This window comes from Melanostigma gelatinosum, assembly GCF_949748355.1.
Source record: "Melanostigma gelatinosum genome assembly, chromosome: 14".
NCBI classification, from domain to species: Eukaryota; Metazoa; Chordata; class Actinopteri; order Perciformes; family Zoarcidae; genus Melanostigma; species Melanostigma gelatinosum.
In genome coordinates, this window is record NC_136647.1 from 21233958 (window position 1) to 21257543 (window position 23586).

At 44.4% G+C, this 23586-nt stretch overlaps 1 protein-coding gene across 1 annotated transcript in view; it reads left to right on the plus strand.

Moving 5' to 3' along the window:
• igsf9bb (immunoglobulin superfamily, member 9Bb) overlaps positions 1–23586 on the plus strand; it is a gene marked incomplete at both ends in the record, with an annotated part of 121076 nt that overhangs the window by 39933 nt on the left and 57557 nt on the right. Inside the window, 3 exons of the mRNA XM_079283559.1 lie at positions 6864–7010; positions 16119–16270; positions 17202–17319. Coding sequence (XP_079139685.1) covers positions 6864–7010; positions 16119–16270; positions 17202–17319 — 417 coding nt within the window. The remainder of the gene's footprint in view (positions 1–6863; positions 7011–16118; positions 16271–17201; positions 17320–23586) is intronic.

Below are 23586 nucleotides of genomic sequence, written 5' to 3' on the forward strand. Positions count from 1 at the left end.
TTTCTAGTTCCTCTTGTCGGGTTGTACAGCGTCCCATCAGATGACACATTGGTCATGCTAGTTCTTTACCCCCGTTCAAGGCTCTTATCACTGTTGACCTAAACATAGCGTCCACTTACATTCATAGAGTGATGTTTCTTTGTTGGCTGAGAGCACATCACCCAGACAACAGCCTAAAGTTTCATTTCTGCTGCTTTGTAATAAAGGTTCATTAATGACACTGCCGCCAGCAACGTTTGTCATTTTAACTGGAGAAAGTGACATCGCAGGCTAAAAACAGCTCGCTGATGTTACTTATATTGCTCTCTCTCAATAAGAGAAGAGAGATAAAAAAAGATATTTATCAGCATCAGAGCTCAACCTATTTGTGTATTTTGCCATATGGAACCAGATCCAGGATGTAACTGTTAATTGTAACCCATGCTGCACTCATGTGAAGACCAGAATCCACATTTAGATTCCCAGGGAGACGGAAGTCAGTGTGTTTTGCTTCTGTGCTGTGAAATGAGATACATTTAGGAGACACATTCAAATCAAATCCTTTGCATTTGATCGGACTGCTAAAACGTGGGCTGGGTTAGAGTTTAGCGTGATACGAAGCTACAGATCAGCTGGAGTCCTCAGCTGCTTTGGAATGACGGAGAGGACACAACAGTCTCAGACTAAAAGCATTAGAGCGCGTAAGAAAGTCAGACACGGACCCGAAAATGAGAAAATACTTTTCATTAAGTATCTAATTCAAACATTTGAATGTAGGTACAAATATTGCATGTAATGTCTGCCCTGCAGTGACACAGAGCTGGTTGAGTATTGGCAAAGTTTCCCCTTGAATGAATTAGATCTCAGTCCTAACTCATATCCAAACTCACCTCTCTTCCTGTGTCTCCTCATGTTGCTCCATTAGCTGCTGCCATCCACAAACGGCGAGGTGCGGTTTCATATGAGTGCTTTGTGCTAGGTCGTCGCCCAGTCTCATCTGATTGGATGATTGGATGATTTTCTAAGTGCAGGATGAGTCACCAAAACATTTCAAACCGTTTCACAGAAGTGAAATATGTGAAGTTCTTTAGCCGGGTCGCAGGCGAGCATCAACCACCCACTGTGCTTCAGTGTGACATCATGGAAGATCACAGGTCAAGGGCAAAAGCTGCTGAGATACATAGAGGCTCACATTGTGCCCTCTTTAGATCGGGATGTTGTGGAGGGTTAATGAGCGGAGCCAATCACAGGGCCACTGTTTCCTAGACACCCGTCTGCCCTTCTGTCTCAAACAAGCCTTTGTCTTGTGTTCCTTATAGAGAGGAGGAAGGAGAACACATCCGTGAGAGTAGAGGAGGCAGACAGAGTCTCAAACATTTCCATGAGAACCAGCAGGAGGAAGAGATGGACAAACGTTGACAGTCACGGAGGAAGAAAGCAATGGAAATTGAAGATGAAACTGGAAATGGGGGGGACAGAGAAAAAAGTACCAAAGAAATAGCAGGAAGTGGTCGCAGATTACATTGTTGATTCTGATTTTCTTTCTAATGAGCTTCCGATCAGCTGAAAACGGGCTGCCGCTCGATCGGTGTGTATAGAACTGATGAACAATCACGGTTTAAACGTACTGTAGTCAGCACAGTTAAATATGAAGTCATATGTGTGAGAATATGTCTTATCAGAAGCATGCCTTTGATGATACCACTGCAGTGTTAACAAGCCAACCCGCAGCACCGGGCGACCTCATGTGAAGCTTTTGACAATGTGGACCCAAGGCGAGTCCTCTGATGTTATCACAGTTAACGTCAGTCAGGAGGAGTGAGGCTCTGTGACAGGCTGCCATGTGCCGACCGCAGGAAGCCGATAGAAGAGACGAGAAGTGGGGTCGGACTGACTGGATAGAAGACAACAGAGGAACAGCTGTCATAATTACTCCAATGATCAGAAGTCCCGCTGACTCTTCTTGCCGTAGGGATTCATTACCATATTCTAGTCACACACTTCAGGCCGTATATTCCAGCTGTGAATTGAAGAGGGATTTAAATGAGAATGTGTCTGGTCCAATGTATCGTCTGTCCATTTTTTTGTATCCGAACTGAAATATCTCAACAACTAGAGTCAAAATCCTGCACACAAGGCCTGCACATCCTTTTTCAAATCTGCGACCTGGAAGGACATTGCTCAATTTTGTGCAGCATCTGTGATCCGCTGTTCACTGATTTCACTGTGTGACGTCACCCAAAGCAAAATGTATAGTCAGAGACGGTCAGCTGCGACATCACATCACAATAGACTTGATTGACTTGTAAGACCTCTTGACAGTTGAGACCTCACATGAAAAAGTTGACCGGTGAAAAAAAACCATTGAATTTCTTTGGTAAAATTGGAATAATAATATAATCGATATACAACATTACTACAAGTGTCCACACGTGGTACCAATGTTTGAAAAAAAGGAGGCTCTACGTTCTGTATTGATTGAATTATTGACATATTTACGACCTCTGCAGGCTGCTGTTCATTCACTGCATTGTTTTTGACCTGAGCGTTGGTCTCAGACGAATCAATTACAGCTTCCTAGTTGCTCTGACATTGAATGCTTTTTACAGGATCTAGCTATGACGGGTTTTGGGCAATTGTTTAAAGAAAACCTCCGGCGGGTTTGGGGGGTTCAGAGGGTTAAGTGAATCACTGTGTGTTCTCTGAAGAGTTGCACATATACGTAGCAGAGATTCTCTTGACGAGCTCTCGAATATCCTGTCGTGTTAGCTCTGACAGGTACATATTCTTCCAAAAAGGAGAAGAATGGATGCTGTTTGAAGTGATTCATTACTGCTGTGGGGTTTTGCTCGGCTTAATTCACCACCAGTGGATTGTGGCTTTCATGAAGTTTGCCCAGCCTGGGCTTTGTGTGTGATAATGACATAATTGCTGCTGAAAGCAGTTAATGAAGAATGAATAGAAAACAAAGCCAAAGGGAGCGCGGAGTGTTCTTTTTAAATGCCACCAAAGCCCTTTAGTGGCTCCTCACCTCAGTCAATAGTCGCTGTAGCCTCTCACTGCAGCGTCTCAGGGACATCAAGGCTCAGTGTGTCCGTTTTATGCTTGTAGGATTGTTGGATTGAAGCTAATGGAATAATATGTGGTGTTGCCGCTCCAGAGATTTCGACATCCTAGAACACATGAATTTGTGAGACTGTACTTGTATGTACATATCACTGTTGGTGTCCTGCAGTGCACCATCTTCATGGGTTTACATTAGCAGCACTAAGGAGCTTTTGTGTAAAGCTAGCTGGACATTACAGCTGCTATCGACCAACCTACAGACAACCATGGTCCCCAGATGGTGTATGCTGCTGATTAACATATGTCCTGTTTATGATCATGTATGTTTTACAATGGAGATCCCTGGTGGCATAATGTAGTCAGCTTATCAGATTCAGATTGTGTTTGAAATGATGAATTTCTGCTAAAAAAAAGAAAGGTGCCACTTCCCACAGGTGACGTACGCTATCGTGGAATGCACCTGATTGGTCCCTGGTTCTCTGTTCACCATTCCAAACAGGAACATGGAGGAGCCTGCTCGGAAACTTTCTGTTATTGCGTCTCGACAATCCTCCAGAATGTGTTTCTGAAAACACGCACCTTCAAAACTAGCCTCAACTCGCCCACGATGCACTGCGCGACTGCTTCTCACTCTCCATAGGAAATGAATAGAAAGATTTAGAAGCTCTCTGTTGCCGGATCCGGTTGAAATGCACCGTTGGACATTGTTCTGAACACAGGAAGTGGTTGTGGCATCACAACCACATGACAACATGACAAAGATAAAGCCTGAGACTGGCGGTACGCTTTATTTTTCTTATTGTCCCAATAACAATCCTATGATAAAAGACCAAAACCCATGAATTCATTTATCTTACTATCAAGAAGAGATGGGGTTCCATGGAATTCTTCAATGGAGTCCAGTTCAAAATCTGCTCATCGAAAGTGAATCCTTTCAAATCTTTCAGGCGGTTTGTTCTGTAAAGGTCTTACTTTAACATGATGTGCGGTTGATACAAATTCAGGCAGGGATTCAAGACGTTGTTGAGTTTGTTGAAGCACATCCTCACATTGGAACGTTTAAGTTCAGGGTCAGTCAGTCAGTCTTATTATCTCCACCAGGAGATTATGCATTCGGCCGTGTGTGTGCAGCTTTATGTCTTTCTGTCCACGACTGATCTGTCATATTAGCGGACCCATCAGCCCAATATTTACTGTGCTGAGTTATGACTAAGCAGAGAGCTCCATTGTTGTCCAAAAACTATAGAAAACTCCAATGACCTATATGTTTTTGGTGATGTTCCGTCATTACCATGCTACATACATACACACTGAGCCTTACTGAGCCTTTTAAAAACATGAAGTCAAACAGTATAGTATATTTGTGTCTTTTTTACAGAGCAGAGGATTGCAGAAAGTATGCACTCAGACATTGGTTGGTTTTGGTCTTTTCGTGGAATTCTTCGAAAATATTCAATTTATAGAGCGACACCATCTTAATCCTTTAATCTGGGAGACAAATTCACCACATTTGGGCATCCTGGTGTACCTACTGCTGAAACAATTGCTGCGTTGCAGTGTAAGTGACATTAGGTCGACCGTGATAAGCTTTTTCTCTAACCTGTGTGTACTTACCTTCAGTTAAATCCCCCTCTCCGGTAATATCTTTTTGCGTCAGCACAGGCTGTCAGGCAAATGACAACTCACTGACGTGAAAACAAGAAGAAGACCGGCATTCATACACTTAAAAATAGCTCGACACTTTCTAGCTGTCAGAGGAGTTCAAAATGTATCCGGCTTCAGTGAACACACAGAGCCAACAGAAAGCATCACAGCCCTGATGCTGTGTTGACCGAGCAGTGGAGTCTGAAATAAACCAGGAGGACGTGGCCTCAGGGGGAAACAGAGCATGGAGGCCATGTCATCAACTGCCGGTGGATATAATTCACATCATCAACAGCGCTGTGGTACATGGTGTTCGACTTCTGTGTGAGCAGTGCTTTCACAATGTTTTCAGGATGTTAAATAGCTTTTCCGCTTTCATATTCTCATTAAACGCTGCCCTATTATACCTGGCAATCCTAAAGAAATGATGACGCAGATTGAAACACACACTGCTGGCAGGATCTCTGATAACCACGGAGTGTAGACGTCCATACATCGTCCATACATACCTGTAGTCATCCCTTTCAGAGTGTTTTCTTCAGTATTGAAGTAATCGACTGTCTGTTAGTGTGAACACGACCTGCTCGCAGCCAAAGCAGCGGGACTCAACGATGCAGATTGGCAAAAAATGTAACAAATAGACTTTAACACGCTCCCGGTGGAATCAAATACCTACCTTACCAATGTGTGTGTAAAGAATGCTGATATGAAATATGAAAAACAACCAGCAGTCAATGTGCAAGCTGCCAATTGAAGGGTGATTTAAGCCACTCTATTGGGTTCATATAGTTGTAAATGCCTCGCCAGCCACCAACCTCACCGCACGTCACTGGTCTGTGGGTAATTCTTCCTCAGCATGCTGGGGAATCAGCATGCTGCAAAGCGAAGGGCCATGTGTGACAAATGACGCTCCACTATGCTTTCACACCGTGAGCGAACAGCACCGCGTGTTTACACAGACACACTCACGCATGAGTTCTTGTTCATCACCTGAAATACATCAAGCCCAGAAAAGGACAGCCACTACTGTTTGGACACGCTGTTTACCCTCAGACAAAGAGAAATGGAGGTGGAGTCAAAGGGCATGTACACAGCAGTGGAGGATACATAGATACGTCTGGATACTAACGGCAGAGTTCACACTCAATAATTAACATGGAGTGTCTTTCTCAGCTCTTTCCAGCCAGGCAAGAGAGGAGACAGACATGGTTGGAAGCTGGACAAACATAATCTGAGATATAAATGGCCTAACCAGGACATATACACATACCGTACACACACACACAGGCTATCGGGAAAAAACATCACCTTGACCGTCTACCTCAACTCAACTCACTGAGGCAGCCGCCAGTGCAGCTGATATACTTACCTGGGGTGTCATGCTGCAGAGGAGATTTAGGGGGGCAGACAAACATTAGTCAGGAATACCCTCAAAGTGGAGCGGACTGGGGGGGGATTAATAAAGGATAGCAGGACGTTTTGAGCCGCTGCGCGCTCCCTGAAAGCCCTTTGTTTAGCCTTTATTGCCAGTCGCCATCTGTTATGATCCAGTTGCCAGATTGCCCTGAGCGACATCATCAATCCCCCCCCCCCCTCCTCTCTCAGCTTTTGATCTGTAAAAGTAAGCCGTCCCTGACTCTGCTGTACTCACCAAGTCGGTATCTGTTCCGACGGATTGTTGGCTCCTGCGTGACCCCGAGGCTCCTCCGCTGTCACGCTGGCCACTTCCCACTCCTCAAAGGAAGCAACGACCTGTCCTCGCCTCGGCGCGTCTCCAAAATAGACCACGCACACAGTAGCTTGAGTGACAGATTTTATTGCGCGCATGCAGCTGCAGCCGGTCTCCCACTATGATGGGAGATAGACCTCCCACTTTAACCGTGCAGCAGACAAACAGGCCTGCACTGCGATGTCACCCTGTGACACCAACTCTCCGTGCGCTGTGATCCCTTTATATTTATATCAGAAGCTGTTCAAAGGTTGATTTTCTCTGAAACATTTTCTCTGGAACAGCGTTCCCTCTTCTCCTCATCCATTCACCTTGCACCTGCTCCTTCCCCGTCTCCTTCATTTCCCGCATTAAATTCAAACCCACCCGTCCCTCCTCACCTCTCCGCTCGCCTCCTTTTTTTCCGCTGACACGTCACCTCCGTGTCTCTGTCTCTCTCGTCCAGGCCGGGCCAGTCTTCACGGCAAGTCCTCCCTGCGGATAGAGAACGTGCGCGCAGACGACCAGGGCTGGTATGAGTGTAAGGTGCTGATGCTGGAGCAGCAGTATGACACCTTCCACAACGGCAGCTGGGTGCATCTGACCGTCAACGGTGAGTCCCATCAGCACGCTTTACTCACACTGTTCAACACCAACAGACATGTATGTGGCACACATGTGACTGATATGTACTTATAGGTATGTTGATTATTGGTGATATTGTTATTGAGACGCGCACACTCAATGCAAACACACACACACACACACACACACACACACACACACAGTATTGCCTCTCCCAATACCAATCCTTATCCACAAGGACATGGAATAAGATACACTCAGATGAACTGCTGTAATGATGTAGATAAGCCAGTGTGAATCTATAATTGATGAAGTAATTCAGTCATGAAGACAACTATTAACCAAAATGAATTCCGACATCAACAGAAGGATTGTGAGGCGAATGTTAAAACTATTCAAATATTACGAGAATGTTGAAGGTTAATCATTTCTCCATAACGCTGTTCTTTTAGTGACGTGATAACCAAAATGAAACTTGGCTGTCGTCTGGTTTAAGTTACCTCTCTCTCTGTAACGCCACTGTTTCTTTGGTCCAAACAAATCCAACAGAGTGGGACGTCTCCTCTTTATCTTTTACCATGCATCAGCGTCCGCTCAGCCTCGGGACAAATTGATCAGAATTTGGAGGTCAAAGGTCACCGTGACTCAAAACACGATTTTGTTTGGCCATAACTCAAGAATTCAAAAGTAAATTATGACGATTTCAAAATGATGAAGTGATGACATTTCGGACAGACACGGAGTTAAGCTGCAACTTGACTGACCGGTTCAAGGCGTACAATTGTGAAGCGGTAGTTCTAGTTTGTGTTTATAATGTCAATAATTCAAGTTGATGAAATATTTTGAAACCAGGAACTCAAGCATTTGGATCAAGTAGCCTGTAAAAAGGCTGGGAGGCCTGTGGCAGGTTGAGTAGCTGCATCTTTATTACAATTCACCTACAAATCATTTTACTATCAATTCATCTTATTAATCTGATTATTTATCGAGCTCTACTGGCTCTACTGTCATCACAGTTTTTCTGATTCTTGACCAAAAAGTCGTCTGCAATCACAATTCATTTGGGTAGCAATAATGTCAAGTAAGCACAAGGTCAAAGCTTAAATCCCCACAGCGAGAAGTCCACAGTATCGTGACACTGATTATGGGTTATTGTTTGTGGCGTCTCACTGTCAGAACTAGAAGACCGACAACGTTGTCCCTGAGACAAACACGCTCCACGCTCCATCACCGATGACGTCTCCAGAGAGGAGCGCTGCACAAACACCTGAGCGTCAAATGAGTAACCCACACCAGTGTGAACACAGACTATTCTTGCCTTCAGTTGGTAGCCCAAGCGTTCATCGAGGCACTTAATCAGTCGGCATATGATGACGATGGTTGCTGTGGCAACAGACACACCAGCTACAGTCCCGCACACGTGGTCACGGTGCATTAGCTCGCTTTCATCAGTGTTGCTCTGTTTGACTTCTCTCTCTCTCTCTCTCTCTCTCTCTCGCTCTCTCTCTCTCTCTCTCTCTCGCTCTCTCTCGCTCTCTCTCTCTTTCTCTCTCTCTCTCTCTCTCTCTTTCTCTTTCTCTTTCTCTCTCTCGCTCTCTCTCTCTCTCTCTCTCTCTCGCTCTCTCTGTCTCTCTCTCTCTCTCTCTTTCTCTCTCTCTCTCTGAAGTGCTTTGAAGGCCTCAGGCTTCCTCCTCTGCCTCTTTTCTCTTTCTGTCTCCACGTCCATCACTCCTCTGCTGTCCTTCAGTGTCTTGGTGCCGCAGCAGACATGAGCCGAGGCACTTGTGTAGACAAGCAGTGGTGTTGTACAGTGCACAGCTGACTGGGTTGCTAGTTCTACCAAAATGAAGAGGTCAACTTTGGTCAGAGATGTGCCGACATGGGAATAAATGACTGGAGTTGGGGGGGTGGGCGCTCGTTGCTTCACTGTTTTGATGATGTCATCCACATGCAGGAGTAAACTGCCACCTCAGGTGTTCTGCACCATGGTAGACATATGTAGGTACACAATCAAGTGATCAGTGGCTGTAGAAGCTATGATGCGGCCGCCAAAGCGTAGTCTGATTCGCTGGATGTAGACTGTGGGTATAGGCCCGCCATTGGCTGCCCATTTCAGCCGGTACTGTATTTTGCAAGGGACACCTTTGGTGTGTAATGTGCTTAGCGCTGCCCATGAAGATTGTGATTGGATAAAAGAAATACGTTGTTTTTCCCCCCAGTAGCAGAATGATAATGTCAGACCTTTTTTTAGCGATGACACAGGCTATGAGAGACCACAAAAACATTAAAGATCGGAACTAGAGCCAGCTTCTAAATGTTTTGGTCATGTCCACATCAAATAGCAAACTGCATAGCAGTCCTCAAAGATGTCAAATATACCTCGTCCTATCAGACAACCTTCCGGTCATGGCAGCCATGCAGCATCCCTCCTTCTCTGCTGTGTGTATTATTTCACACTTCTGTTCCATAAGTAACAACGTCACCGACTGAGAGGTGAGTTCCATGCCCTCTCTCAATTGGTCATTGATTGGTCATGATTATATTGGAATCGGTCAATTTAATGTTGCATTCTGAGGAGACCTTTGCAGCTCTCCGAAATAAAGGACTATTTTTACATCACGTTGTTATTGTGAAGATCGCGATATTTCTTCAGTTGCAGACTCTCCAAAAACAATGTTAAACGTCCAGAACATGCTCTGCGCTCGTGTTGACATTTTCCCTCTTGGATAACCTGACTAGTTTACAATACAAGCAAAGAGAACAAGGACGTTCTGTGTTTCAGCTGCCCAATGGCTACCCAGAGGCGCAGACTAGAAATCTTCCTTGAATCCAGCTTCGTCACTGTCACGTCAAAATGGCGGTGCTGGGATGCAGGATGAGCAACAGATTCATCAGCTGGGAACAGGGTCAATATAGCACGCACTGAGGAATTTACATTTACATTTCCCATCAACACTGATTGGACATCCAGATGAACGGTGGCTTTCTTTTTGACTGAGCATGTACATGCACAGAGGTGACCACAGAGGTGAGAAAATAAATGGTCAAGCCTTAAGAGCTCCATTGGCAGTGAATCCCTTGTGAAGTAGAGCTGAAAGAAACTGTAAAACAAGAAAGAAAGAAAGAAAGAAAGAAAGAAAGAAAGGAAGAAAGAAAGAAAGAAAGAAAGGAAGAAAAGCCTTTTGGCTTACTTCTGATGGGGTTTAGTGTGATGTAAGAGGTGCTCTCTACATCTACAGTCGATGAATCCACCCAAGCTTCACATCCTCACCTCCGAGTTTCCGTCGATACAGTGAAGTGTGCAGTCGCAGTGAAGCAGTTGGCGCTTCCAGCGTCGGTGTACTCCCCTCAGAGATAAAGCTGTGGCTCCCATCATCTCAGTGCCTCTCATCACCTGCCGCATTATTAGCATGAGTGTGTTGAATCCCTGACTAGCTGCTCCAGCACCGTGTGTAAAGTGTGGCGAATATCTTTTAGGAATTGCCTCGGCGGTATCTGCCAGGTCTGCCAGGTTTCAGGGCCCTGCTACATACTCGTGCCGCATGACGCTCTATTTATAGACCCCCCCCCCCCCCCCCCATTTGCAATCCACCTCTCTCCCTATCGTCGTCAAACATCAGTGGCTGTCAGTGATGACTCTGAGCACTTTGGCTGTCAGCCTCGTTGGCATTGGAGCGACGCATATAGATTCCGGGTGAGATGCATACAGATTGTGGGTGAGAGCGTTATATCACGCTGATGCTTTTCCTCTACAAATTTACACCTGTGCTCAGATCCCCGTGATCTTGTATCACCCTCCAACTCCTTCGGGACCGAGTGCGAGTGGAGGAGGGGCAGGGAGAGAGCGGATGGGTTTGTCAGGATGATGTAATTATTGTGCAAGATGTGTGCTTGAATGGAAGGAATGCCGGACCAGTTATTGCTTGGAAGAGGCGTTGTTGCGAAGTGCCTAAAACCCCCTTAGCTGCTGTAAAATCACTGTAGCTCACAGCCTCTCGCAGCTTATTGCTTATTACTAACAAATGACGCTATTGTTGAAGTAGCATTCAATCATGTTAGCATTCTTCTTTGCTGGTATATGCTCTCTGGAAGACCTAACGTGAGTGTCACCATGTTGCAGTCATAATCATGTATCTACCATCAGTGACTGTTGTGTTGCAAACATAGCTTGAGAAACGTGAGCATAATAGGCTACAAATAGAAACATGGAAACCAGCTAAAGTAACGTGGTTAACTTACCAGGGGTTGCTGGTGTAGTTTGTCCGCTCTGGATGGAGGTATACCGGTGGGCTGGGCCACTGACTGACCATGATTGGTATTTTCTCCAGTGACAGGACACGGTGGGTTCCCCGGCTGCTCCATCATAGATCCCCAGGGTCTCTCTTTGTATCTTTCACCAGCATCTTCGTGGTTGGTAGCGTACTGTACTCTCAGCTGTTAACCACATGGTCCACATAGTCTGTGTGACGGTCCCGGTGTTGTGTCGAATACTGTTTCCCCCCCACCTAAACCTGACCCAACCCATGTCTCTAACCACCAGTAGGGGGCGCTATAATTTCAACAGGAAGGAAACACTTGACTTTTCCAGCTCTTTAAATTGTCTTTCATTAACGTCAGCGCTTCTGTTACGCTGTCACAGCTGTGTGTTTGTAGAGCATCCATACAACGGTTAGAACGCGGCTCAGACAATCTTTTTGCACTCAAGACGCTGCTGTTGTGAGACAATTATGCATTTTTTTACGCAAACTGATGTGTGTATTTGTGGACGGAAGTAGAGGATCACTGTAGCTTCACACAGTCCTGTGGGCAGCATCCCTGCTTTCTGCCCTCTCAGGGCATTACTCTTCCTCTTTTTTCCTCCCTTCTAAATTGATTTAGACTCCCGCTGTTTGCCTCGCGCTCCCTCACAGTGTAGGCCCCAATCCAGCACAAGGTGACGCCAAAGAAGCAAGGTTCAGGTCTCCCAGGGTCAGTCTTCAACCGCTCCCCTTAAAATAGCTCGCCATCCCCTCGATTCTGCTGCAGAACTCTGCAGTGCCTGCATGCTGCACACCAGCCATCTCTCCTCTCTGTTTAGTCTTTACCCGTCTTTCTACCACTTTACTCCCCCCCCCCGTCACTCTTATGAGCTGTTTAGCACTTTCAAACACATACAAACACTTTCCTCAGCACAGGATGAGGTCATTGAGGAGAATGGGATGGAAATGCAATTCTGCCACGCTCCTTGCCACTGATTATCCCATATACTAACAGATCAACAAGCACAGCCCTGAATGGAGTGTCCAAACCCCCAAGACAAAAAGCTGCATGAAGAAAAATGAAAAAGTCTAAATATCAGAAGGTTTTACATGCAGCTCCAATCACAACTTGTTTCAGAATACACTCAAATCCACTTAGTCTAAGATATTATAGAATCATAATCGGCCCTATATTCATGATGAAGCATTGTGTTGGCCTCACTTGCACTTGTTTCATATTTGAGTGGCCTGTGAGTGACTTATGTGGTGACATGGAAGTACAGGTACTTAATGATACTGTGTCAGTCTGGTGAAACAGTCGGTATGAAGAGCAGACTGTTTTTAGGTTCAACGTTGACATTTTACTCATCCGCGGCTCAAAGAAACATGGGGCCGTAAATAGAAAAAAGAAAATCTTGGTCAACTGAAATTCGACCGACTCTTCAACCAATCGATTGGACGATGGGACACCAAGAAAATATTTCTGCACGTTTGACTGAATGGCCACAGTGCCCTGAGTGCACTCTACATGGTTACTTGAATTAATTATAAATAAACATAAAAAAGCTTTTTGCCCAAATAAAATGATTAGTAATCTAGATCAAGGTTTTTAAATATCCACCGCACCTCGCAGACCTGATATGACAGCCGATACGCACTGCCGAACCTGCAAAAATATATATGAATCAACCGATCCCGACCCGCAAACTGCCAACTTTATGCATTATAGGAGCACTATTATCAGGACTGAAGACTGGACGAGGACAGAACTGACCAATGAGAATTTGTTCAGACAAGAGCATATCGACCAACCAACCGAGCAGATGGTGCCGACTCAAGCAGAAACGCACGTCTGTGTGAGATGCGTAGTGTTGTTGTGATCGCTGCGACGGCTACGGAAACATCTTTCATTGACATTTGAGTGTGTACACACCCGACACAAACCTCCTCCAGTCCCTGCACTGGAGCTCAGTTGGCTCTGAACATGTTATCACCTGTCACATATGCCTCCGCTCAGTAAAGGTCAACGGTATCCGGACCTTCTCATTACCTGCAGATTTTGACAGGACTGTATCATCAAGCACGGCAAACTCCCAGATCACTCCTCCTCGCATTTCCCTCATCAGTCATACTACATATAACACGATATTACTTACAGCAATTTTCCTGAGAGCCAGCGGTTTACATTAATTACGCTACACTGCAAAGAGTCTTCATTTCTTTGGAAATGGCATTCCATCACGTAATTCAAACAATTTGCTTTGAATGAAGGCTTTTCTCGCTCGCCAAAACAGAATAATAAACATGGTGTCTGAATGCAATGCTTTGGCAAAGCTGGCTATCAGTTATTGGGAGCCAAAGTGCCCTTGAATGCACCACAGAGGAGAGTTTTATAAATAGCACTACTGCAGTTCACATGATGACATAGATGTAACTATACGGTACAGGTGAATGACCTGAAATACTGTTTATGTCTGCAGCTAATGCACTAAAATATGAAAAAACACCATTACTGAAAAAATATCATATTACAATAAAAATCTATGCCAGCAGATAGCCGCCATATTCTAATGTGGTAATATACATATTAATGCATATCATATATCTCTGCTGCTTTTGTCCACTATGTAACTATCTCTAGAAAAATATAGTGATATAAGCCTATTCATTGTTTGCATATTTTTACACGCCAGTCTTTGATGGAATACCTTTAGCAACAGCAGATAATACAAGAATAAGATTGAAATTCCAACACATTTGCTGTTCTCTTACTCTTGCTTGAAATGTGAAATGAATAGAAATAAATAAATGTCTCTGAAGGAGTTGCACCGTGCGAGTGCCGTCACGGTCACCACCTCTGGAATTAGCACTATGGCCTGGCTTATGGCTGCAGATAGAATGACATCTCAGCCATTGAGAGGCTCGTGGATTACACGCGTGAGCAGATCAGCTTCGGTCCTCAGGCGATTAGATTGAGAATATCAAAACAGGAATTATGACCAAACTAAATCTGCATCAAATCACTGACAATGATATCGCCGTGCGTGCGTGTTGACTGGGTTGGTTCAGGTTGAACGGGGAATATGCAGCTTAAGTATATTTGATAGGAAGACGTGCCAACTGTCTTGTGTGATCATCCGTCCTCATAATCTAGAAGGCCTCTGAGCTAAAGAGGATTCTGAAAAATGTTTTTGCAAAATGCAGCATGCCTGGACATCAGCACGAAAGAAGCACACTTGATTCGAGTGTCCAAGCCCTGATAGGCAGTTTATCTGTAGCTCAAATGGGTCATTGGATATTATGACACGCTCATCTGTCATCCTTCACTATACTGTATGTGTTCAATTTATGCAACGTTAGTTAAGTTGCAAAATGAACTTCTCCACGTGATTATTTTGCTCTTACGCAGTTTAAAACTCAAAAGAAGGTCTTCTTCATGTGACAAACCTTTGGGTTTATTTAGACATTGCAAACCAATGTGTGAAAGGTGCGTTGCCAGTAGAATTTAAAGATGGCAGCTAAGCTGTGAAAAGGATGATCTCCCAGAGTCGTGTGAGATGATATTAAATGCCATGGTCTGAAACATACGTTGTAGAAAAAATATTCTATAAATGCTGGAATAATATCACAATCTTCATAATGAGTCAGGTCGCTAGTTGCCACCATGACAATGCAACCACCGTCCCAAAAATCGTTTCAACCGTTTATCGTGTTTTTTTCTTCATAATTACACACAATTCAAATGATAAGGAAATAAAAGATTGTATTTTTATGGATGAAGACAAATCTTGTCATTGGTAGTTTTAATAATGTATTATAAAATGTTTAGAGCTAGTGTGAGGAAGTTAAACAGCTCATAATTCATCTCTAATATCTATTTGTGTGAAAACATCTCTTTCAAACATCTGGATTTATTCAAGTTTCTCACCAACACTGACAACATTATAATTTACCTTTGCCCAATACTTATTTTCACTCAACAGATCCTGAACGCATCATAATGTAACTGAACAGAACCTTCCTTCGCTGGCCTTTAGCAGTGCTGCTAACGCTACTAGCTCTCCTGTCCATTTAAACACGGGTTGGTTGTTTACAACGTAACATTATCAGAGATGGGCGACGAGAGAAGCATAAAGGCTGATGTCCTGATCGCATATTTTACTCAATATTGGCGGATAACGATCGTCAGCAAAACTTTATTGGTTGACGTTAAACTGTGGAATGAATCCGCGGTTCACACACGTGCCGAGTCGTGAGGGCGGATTGACAGTGGTCTGTTACACCACTATTTATTACTGTTATTATACCTTTATGAAAGTCATGAAACTGATGTAATAAAAAGCTGTTATTGGAGTCTGCATTTAACCTGAAGGAGGCTGTTTTTTGCCCACATTGCCATGCTGGCTCATAAGGAGACGCTTCTGACAGTTGGTCAGACTCCTTCACAGCCTCCTGGCAGCCATCACATACCAGTATGTGTGACAAGTAAAACCGTTGTAAACACAATATGTCGTGTCTGTTAATATATACGGCAACATGTATCTACTACTGCAGTCTGTCTTCATCTGTGGAGCTTTAGGATGCTCGCTCACTGTGCAGTATGCTTGCAGCAAACGCTTAACAATCAACAAGAGAGTGCAAGAAAGTCCCAGAAGGTTCTGAACTCATAAGAAGATTGTAGCTTTGTCTTTCATGGTGTGAACGTATCGCAAGAGTTGTCGTTGTCTGATGAATGCGGTTTGAAGCTGCTAACAGTATGCGACCGTTTATATCGGCTCAAAAGAAGATGTCTACAGAAGGAAGACTTTTGGTCCTTCTGCTATCTGTGCTTTGTCCTTTTGAAACATGTTTAACCCGTCCTTGTTTATTCTTTTCCTCCCCGTCCTCTGACTCCTCAGCTCCCCCCACGTTCACCGATACGCCACCTCAGTATGTAGAGGCCAAGGAGGGGGGCAGCATCACTTTGACCTGCACGGCCTTCGGCAACCCCAAGCCCTCGGTCAGCTGGCTGCGGGAAGGCAGCCTCTTGGTCAGCAGTGCCAAGTATAAGGTATATAACTCAAGCACATCATGCACAGAGTGTGGGACAATGACAAGGACTTCATCGACGCACACAAGGGAGAGACAGAGACAGGAGGAGAGGCCGAGTCTCCTGGAGAATGTGTCTATTAGTGAGTCTGATCCTCCTGGAAGAGTAGCAGCTCAGTGAATACTTTGGGGTGTCTACATTTGCTCTCACTATGACAGAGTTTGGTTTTAGTTGTTCGAATTTGTGTTTCGTGAGAAGAAAGAAGCCTTTGTGTTAAAGTTGTATGGTATCGAGCATTGAGTGCTGCGTGTAAGAATGGAAATGACTCCCCCACATTAGATCAATTATTTAAACTTTGTTCACAGCAGAGTTATGTATCAGTCGCAGGCAGCAGCTAGACTACACTTCTATAGTGGACTAACATGGAGATGTGCTCTACACTGACTGAAGATTTAGGAAATGCTGTAATCTGAATCACCATTTGGTGTCAATGCAGAAGTCTGCACTCTGATCTCTGTCTGAAGCTGCTGCTTCTTGCTGTCACATGTTTTAGATTGAAAATGAGTCCATTTTGACTTCAGCAGTGTTGATGTGACGCACTAACCATAGAGATGTGTTTTTTTATATTTAAATGGCAGAAAAGTCAGCTAATCAGCTAATCAAAAGTCAGCTAATGACTACATGTTCATACTTGTTTTCATGTCTGTCTTAAAACACTGTGATCTACACATCTATTGTAAAGTGATCGATTGGAAATATATTATTTCTATTTATTTGCTTTACTTTTTAACTGGACTCAAAAACTGGACTCGAAACCTAACGTGTGTGTGTCTAAACACACAGTGACTCACTGGATGAAAATAACATTCTTTGTTTGGAAGGCCTTTTGTAACCGACGGTCCATTTTAACAGTGGTCTATGTGTGTGTGTGTGTGTGTGTGTGTGTGTTCAGGTGTCTGATGGGAGTCTGACGGTGCTATCCATCACCAGGGAGGACCGTGGGGCCTACACGTGTCGAGCCTTCAGCCCCCAGGGAGAGGTCATTCACACCACGCGGCTGCTAGTGCAAGGTAGGCACATGTGTCCGTGTTGCTGCGCCCTTAGAAGTGCAAAATATTCATACATGTTCTCACGGCACACACGTCTTTTGATGAAGACATCGTGAACAGAAATTGACCGTTTGAGCACAGAGCATCACGATGTAAACACAGAGTCCCCCTTCATCCATCGACCGGACATCACACAGCCAGGAGCAGGCTGGGTAGTGGAGTAGCTGGGTTAGCTTAGCTTCCATCTTGGCTCTGCTCCCTCTCCTCCCGGCGGCCAGATAGCAACATACATTAGTATGCCCATGGTGTGTGCATCAGCAGATACATTACATTCACAGGACAAGTTAGCGTCCCGTTAGATTCAAATGTGAGCGTATCTGTTGGTGAGATGTGCGAGGGGGGGGGGTCTGCACTCTACTGAGTGTACCTTTCTAGTTTGTACTGAATCAAGTCCCGAAGAACAACAATTTATAGGATAAAAAAGGTATTTAGAGTGTTAATAACCAACAAAGCTAAGAATCTGCAGCCATGATAGCGACTCTGATGCTACACAACAGTTGTACTTTGAGCTAGCTAAATAAACACGCGGTGACGGAATAACATTTACTATACAGGTGGCATATGTACATCTCGTGTCTCGTTCAAAACATCTACAAAAAGAAATGTAAGACATTGTGGGTTTAAAAAAGCAAGTCCAGGTCTATCTTGTGCTAAGTTTCCACTGCATGGTACAGCTCGGCTCGGCTCGGCTCGGCTCGGCTCACTTTTGGAACCAGGTCCTTTTCTCTATTTGTACTGTCCCCAACTGAAAACCACAAAAACCTCACCACGCAGTGGAAACGCAGCAATAGTTACACACTTGTTTAATAAATGTATATGTATAACCTGAACGTCTGTACCAAACCTCATGGCAATGTCGAGACATTCCCTCAAAACAAATCAAATCAACCCCGTGGTGGCGATAGAGGAGGTGCACCAGCTGACAGCACACTAACATTGCTGCTCCTTGAGCGAAACGATAACGTAAACAGTATTAAGTGAAAGTTTGACTTCATTTGATTAAAGCTAAATACATCCCTTCCCTGCTGGTGTAAAACAGTCACAACCTTTGTGATATCAGCTCGCTGATCCCCCAAGCGTGCTATCACACCCGTGCAAACACAACAGGCTGAGGAGAATCGAAACAGTGTATGATGCAGCACTACGTTTAGGAGTGGGACTAGACTGGGACTGAAATTAGTTTGGGGCGGCTAACAGCTGCATTCTACAGCAGCAACATTTAAGACTTGATTACTGAACAATTGTATTCATACATTTGAGCACTTTATTATTCATAGAGGCCTACGGAGTAAAAAGAATCAGAGGATGAGAGCGCTTCACGCCCGCAGCTCTAAGTGAAATGTCAGCTTCTGGAACTACAACAATCTGTCTTGTCCGTCCACGCTTCGCCACAAAATCAAGACACATTTAGCAGATTAATCATTCATTGTCTGCAACGGGCAACATCATGCACAGATTGCTGCTCAGTCACCTTTTTCTTCCCCAGAAACTGAAAGTAAACACAGTATCAAATGTGTGTCTGTGCAGCGACCTTACATTTGATACGCCTCACCAAAGAGGATAAATGAAAAAGCAGCAAACATGGCATTCCAGCTCATCTCATTTAAAGATTGCTGCCCCAGATCAACACAGCTGAGTAGTCATGACCTCATCTGAACTCTGGGGGAATTGAGGCTTGATCTCTTAACTGAAACATTTTCACCACATTGATTCCTGTCATTCTTGTGGAAATTCAACAAAGTAGCAGAAGACATGCTCACTTCATAACAAATGCCAGTTAGGCACCAGAGAAGGGACTAAGCAAGAGGGGACTAAGAGACCGTAAGCTGGCTGTCGGCCGTTTAATGCTCTGCCAAAGCAGAGAATTATACTGAACGACTTCTGCTTCGAGCTCCTTCACTGTGGTGTTTGACCTTCACGGTGCAGAATGATGTGCAGTCTTTGCTTCACATGCATCTGCTCATTTACTTATCTTACGATATATGGACATGACCACGACTGTTTTAGCTTATCTTAATATGATTTAACATGCCACAACATTTTTGCCAACATGGTGCCATAATAAACAGCACGGTTCACTCCCCACCATCAGATGACTTGCATCAGTTTAATGACATTTAAACATAAATATCAGTAGTTGAGCACTCTGCCAAATAATCCTTGTGTCCCCGGATCTACTTTTTCATCCAGAGCGATAACCAAATCACCTCATCAGGGCACCGCAATTCAAATAATAATCGCGATCTCGATTTTAGCCTCACACAACTAAATGAATGATTGACATTTGAAATGATCCGCTCATAGAAAACGCTGCTGCATACCAAATCAAGCGCTTCCTCAACTAACAGCCAGCCGCCAGGGGGCGATCCAGATGTTTTTTAGCTTCCCTTTTGGAGAGCCGTCATGCTGCTACGAGCACACCTCACAGCAGCAGCCTGTGAAACGCCTTTCTGGATGTTACGGCAGAAAGTCCAGAGTAAAACAGTAATATACTGTACATTTTACAGGCAAAACTGAAATGCTCTGAATTCGGGAAAAGAAGAATCTTATTGCGAGTCTTAATTTGATAAAAAAGACTTGTACATTACCAGGAATGAAGAACAACATGGAAGTGAAAGCAGTGCTCTGTTCATTTAAACGTGAAAGTGCAGTAAAAATGAATATTGATCAAAATGAAATGTGATTATCATTTGGACGAGCCATACACTACATATTAATGAAATATAGCCAACAGTGCAAATGGCTTATAAGTGATCACAGCAAAGCTGCAGGGCTGGCAGTTACTTCCTGTAGCTTTACGTAGCTGAAGAAGAGGAACCGTTTTGTGGATGCGTAAGTTATTTTCATGCAGTGGGAAAACAATTGCTGACACGATGATGCATAGAGAGAGAGAGAAGCTCACAACTGTTGCAACTATGTGTCTCTTATGCAGTCCTCTTTATTAGCTTGGCATGACTGTTCAAGGTTCATTGATTCTACAACACAGGGTTGCAAAATAGAATGCAGGCTAGCCTTCATGCTACAGTAACAAACTACTGCTCTGTGGTGTAAGTATGAATATGAGCCCGCTTTCTTCAGCTCGGTGCCAGACAAAAGTAGTGTCTGTGTTTTTTTGTGTCAGTCGCTCTCATTCGTCAGAGAGCAGACAGCGAGCGTGTTCACAGAGGTCGCGTATTTGCTTTGGCGACTGAGCACCAAAGGCAGTGCAGAGCCGGAGCAGTCGCCTGACCCGTCCTGTATAGTTTACGGGAGAGACGGATTAATAGAGGCCCTCCTGGAAAGCCACTGAGCAGCAGATCAGCTAAGAGACTACAGTGCCAACAAATCTCCAGCACTCAGCTGGTTCCACACACACACACACACACACACACACAGACACACACACACACACACACACACACACACACACACAGACACACACACACACACACACACACACACACACACACATGCCCTCAAACACCAACTAAAAACAGTCATCCAACACAGCTCTAGTCCTGCTTGTCCCGCTAAGGGGCTGGCAGATGGAAATGCTGTGCCTGTTAAAGGATCAGGCCGTGGGCTACAGATCAGTATTAACATATGAGACAAGCAGTTTATATGCAACAGAGGCTAAACAAAGCTGTATGTGTGTATCAGTGTGTGTGTGTGTGTGTGTGTGTGTGTGTATGAGTACATCGGTCTTCAGGAGAAAGTGTTCAAAGGTTATTGTAAAGCAGCCTCTCATGAACGCTGCCTCACAGCTGAACGTTGAAGCAGGCTGCTCCTATTTACATCTGATATTCAGCGATTGGTATTGAGGCGTTTCTCATGAAGGGTTCCGACGAGGTGCCGCTCTGTCTACAGTTCCTGGTAGTCGTCCTAGTTGGAGGAGGAGATGCCGTTTGTATCGCGTCTTGGAACTGAAGATGCAGAGCACAGCACACTTTCTAAGGGAACTCTGCATTTGCTATAGATCATATTGGGTCATATTGCGTACCAATGATGATTGCCATTAAATATATTTTGTATTTATACAATAGTATTCTTTCACAAAACTATTTTAAACTGATATAGAAATGATTAAATCAGTCAGTAGGGCTGGGTGTTGGTACTCAATACCTTGACGGTATATCGGCCGAAATAACGCAGTACCAAGAAGTGTTGAAACTTCTCCAGTCAAACAATACCTGCAACCGATCCTTTTTGTACTTCGATCTAGAAAACAAAATGTTTGTATGACTTTGCTTCCAGCCAATGATTGGCCGCAGCAGCTACAACCCATACGGTCTGTAGTGTGGTGAAGTCAACATGTACAAATGTATGTCTCTAGTACACGGCGGGGGTGCGTGATGAAAACATGTGTGGTGGTATTTTACCCAACTCAATGCTTCCAGTCACCCACTGGTTAGTGGGCAACTCAACTGGTATCGGTATCATTTTCAGAGTTTTGTAATATTTTAAATGAAATAAAAGCCCTCGTGTTCAGTGCCTTATCTCTTCTAGTCAAGCCAAGTCAATTTCATGTATGGTGCGCCAAATCACAACAGAAGTACACTCGATAAACTTCATACAGAGCAGGTCGAGGCCATACTGCAGCCAGAGAGAGGCACAGAGATGTCCATACATAATAATAACCACAACAACTATACAGATACAGTAATATCGATATGACCAACTATAACAATAGTAGCAGTGGGCTTCAAGCAGAACCACGAAAACGAGCACAACAACCTTCCAGGTGCAACCATGACCCGTGGCAACCTGCCTGACAATCGAGTCACCAAAACTCTTTATTTGGTGTCGGCGTGTGCACTTTAGACATTGGACCTCTGTCAAGAACAACTGATATATTTGCTTCTAATTGGCTCAATTGATTCAAGACAACTTTTGGCCCAAATCACAAACCCAGACCTGTCGCATTAGGTACGTAGAGACGTCCATCTTTCTCTGCAGCAGGAATGGAGCACGAGTTCTAGTGCCTTTATCTGAGTTGTCTGCCTTTGTGAGGTTTAATATGTTCCTAAAAACTATTTTAAAAAACAGATAACTACTATAATATTCATGCATCAAATGTTCCCCATATCGTCATCACGGCATGGCAGTCTGCTGAGAGCTTCCACTCCAACAGCTGTCTTCATACAAGTCCCTGTTCAGAGGCACATCCTCCCTTTCACCAGTCTAACACTGTATGATCATCTGTTGATGTCAGTTCCCCTTGACCCTCTCATCCCAGTGATGGCCAGCTCCGTTTTTAGTGTCAAACTTATCGTCAAGCCAATCCCTCTTTGTTTCTGTCACAGCATGCCGCTCTGATGTCGTTGGCAGTTTCCATATTTTCTCTTTTCAGATCAAACAGGTAGCCAGCCAACAACTGTACCCGCTCACAAACAGGTGGCATTCATCGAGTTGAAACGAGCGATTTATGGCAGATGTGGACGAGAGAGTTTTTCCTTTCTTAGCTTTTCTTCGCTGACTGCATGTTCAAGCAGCCAAGTTTAGAGCCTTGAACCCAGAGTGCACCGCAGCCGTTTCATCAATCTCTTCATCAGCAATTATCTTCTCAGCCTGTGGATTTAGGGTGTGGTGGCACTACTCCTCCTTTCTGACTCTCGTAAATAGTCTTTAGAGCGTGAGCTTTCGAGTCCCTTCGTCCTTTCTTCTCTCTACTCACCCATTTGCATTCAAATGAGATCTTTGATAAGTAAGCTGATAAGTAGCTGAAAGCCAAACTCAGCACACTTATGGGTGTGTTATGTTAGGAAGTGACTGCAAATCAAATGTCATCGGGTAAATATATATCCATTCGTGCAAGGAGGATGATCCATCTGGCCCACAAGGATCACTCAATAGATTCTCATAATCCTTTACTTAGTGCAGAATAAGTGTGTGATGTGGCTCTGGGGTCTGCCACAGAGTGGATGCACCGGTGTTAATCCCTGTGTGTCTTCACAGCATGTGCACATGGCCATGAATACCCTCGCCAGCTGTTAACTAACTACCGTGAGGTGGATGTGACGTGGCTGAGTGGGAAGTCCCCACTGAGGGAAGTCGTATCGGTGTCACGTCCTGGTGGATGTCGCTGACCCGTGTTCCCCATGTTGACGGTGCAGTTAGTTTCATGCTGCTTATGTCTCATGTTTTAACATAGCCCTGGTTTAAGAACAAACCGTTGACACGTTGGGCTTCTACACTGACAATTGTGTATTTGAAACAATGATTAAAGATGGAATATCTGATATTTTACTC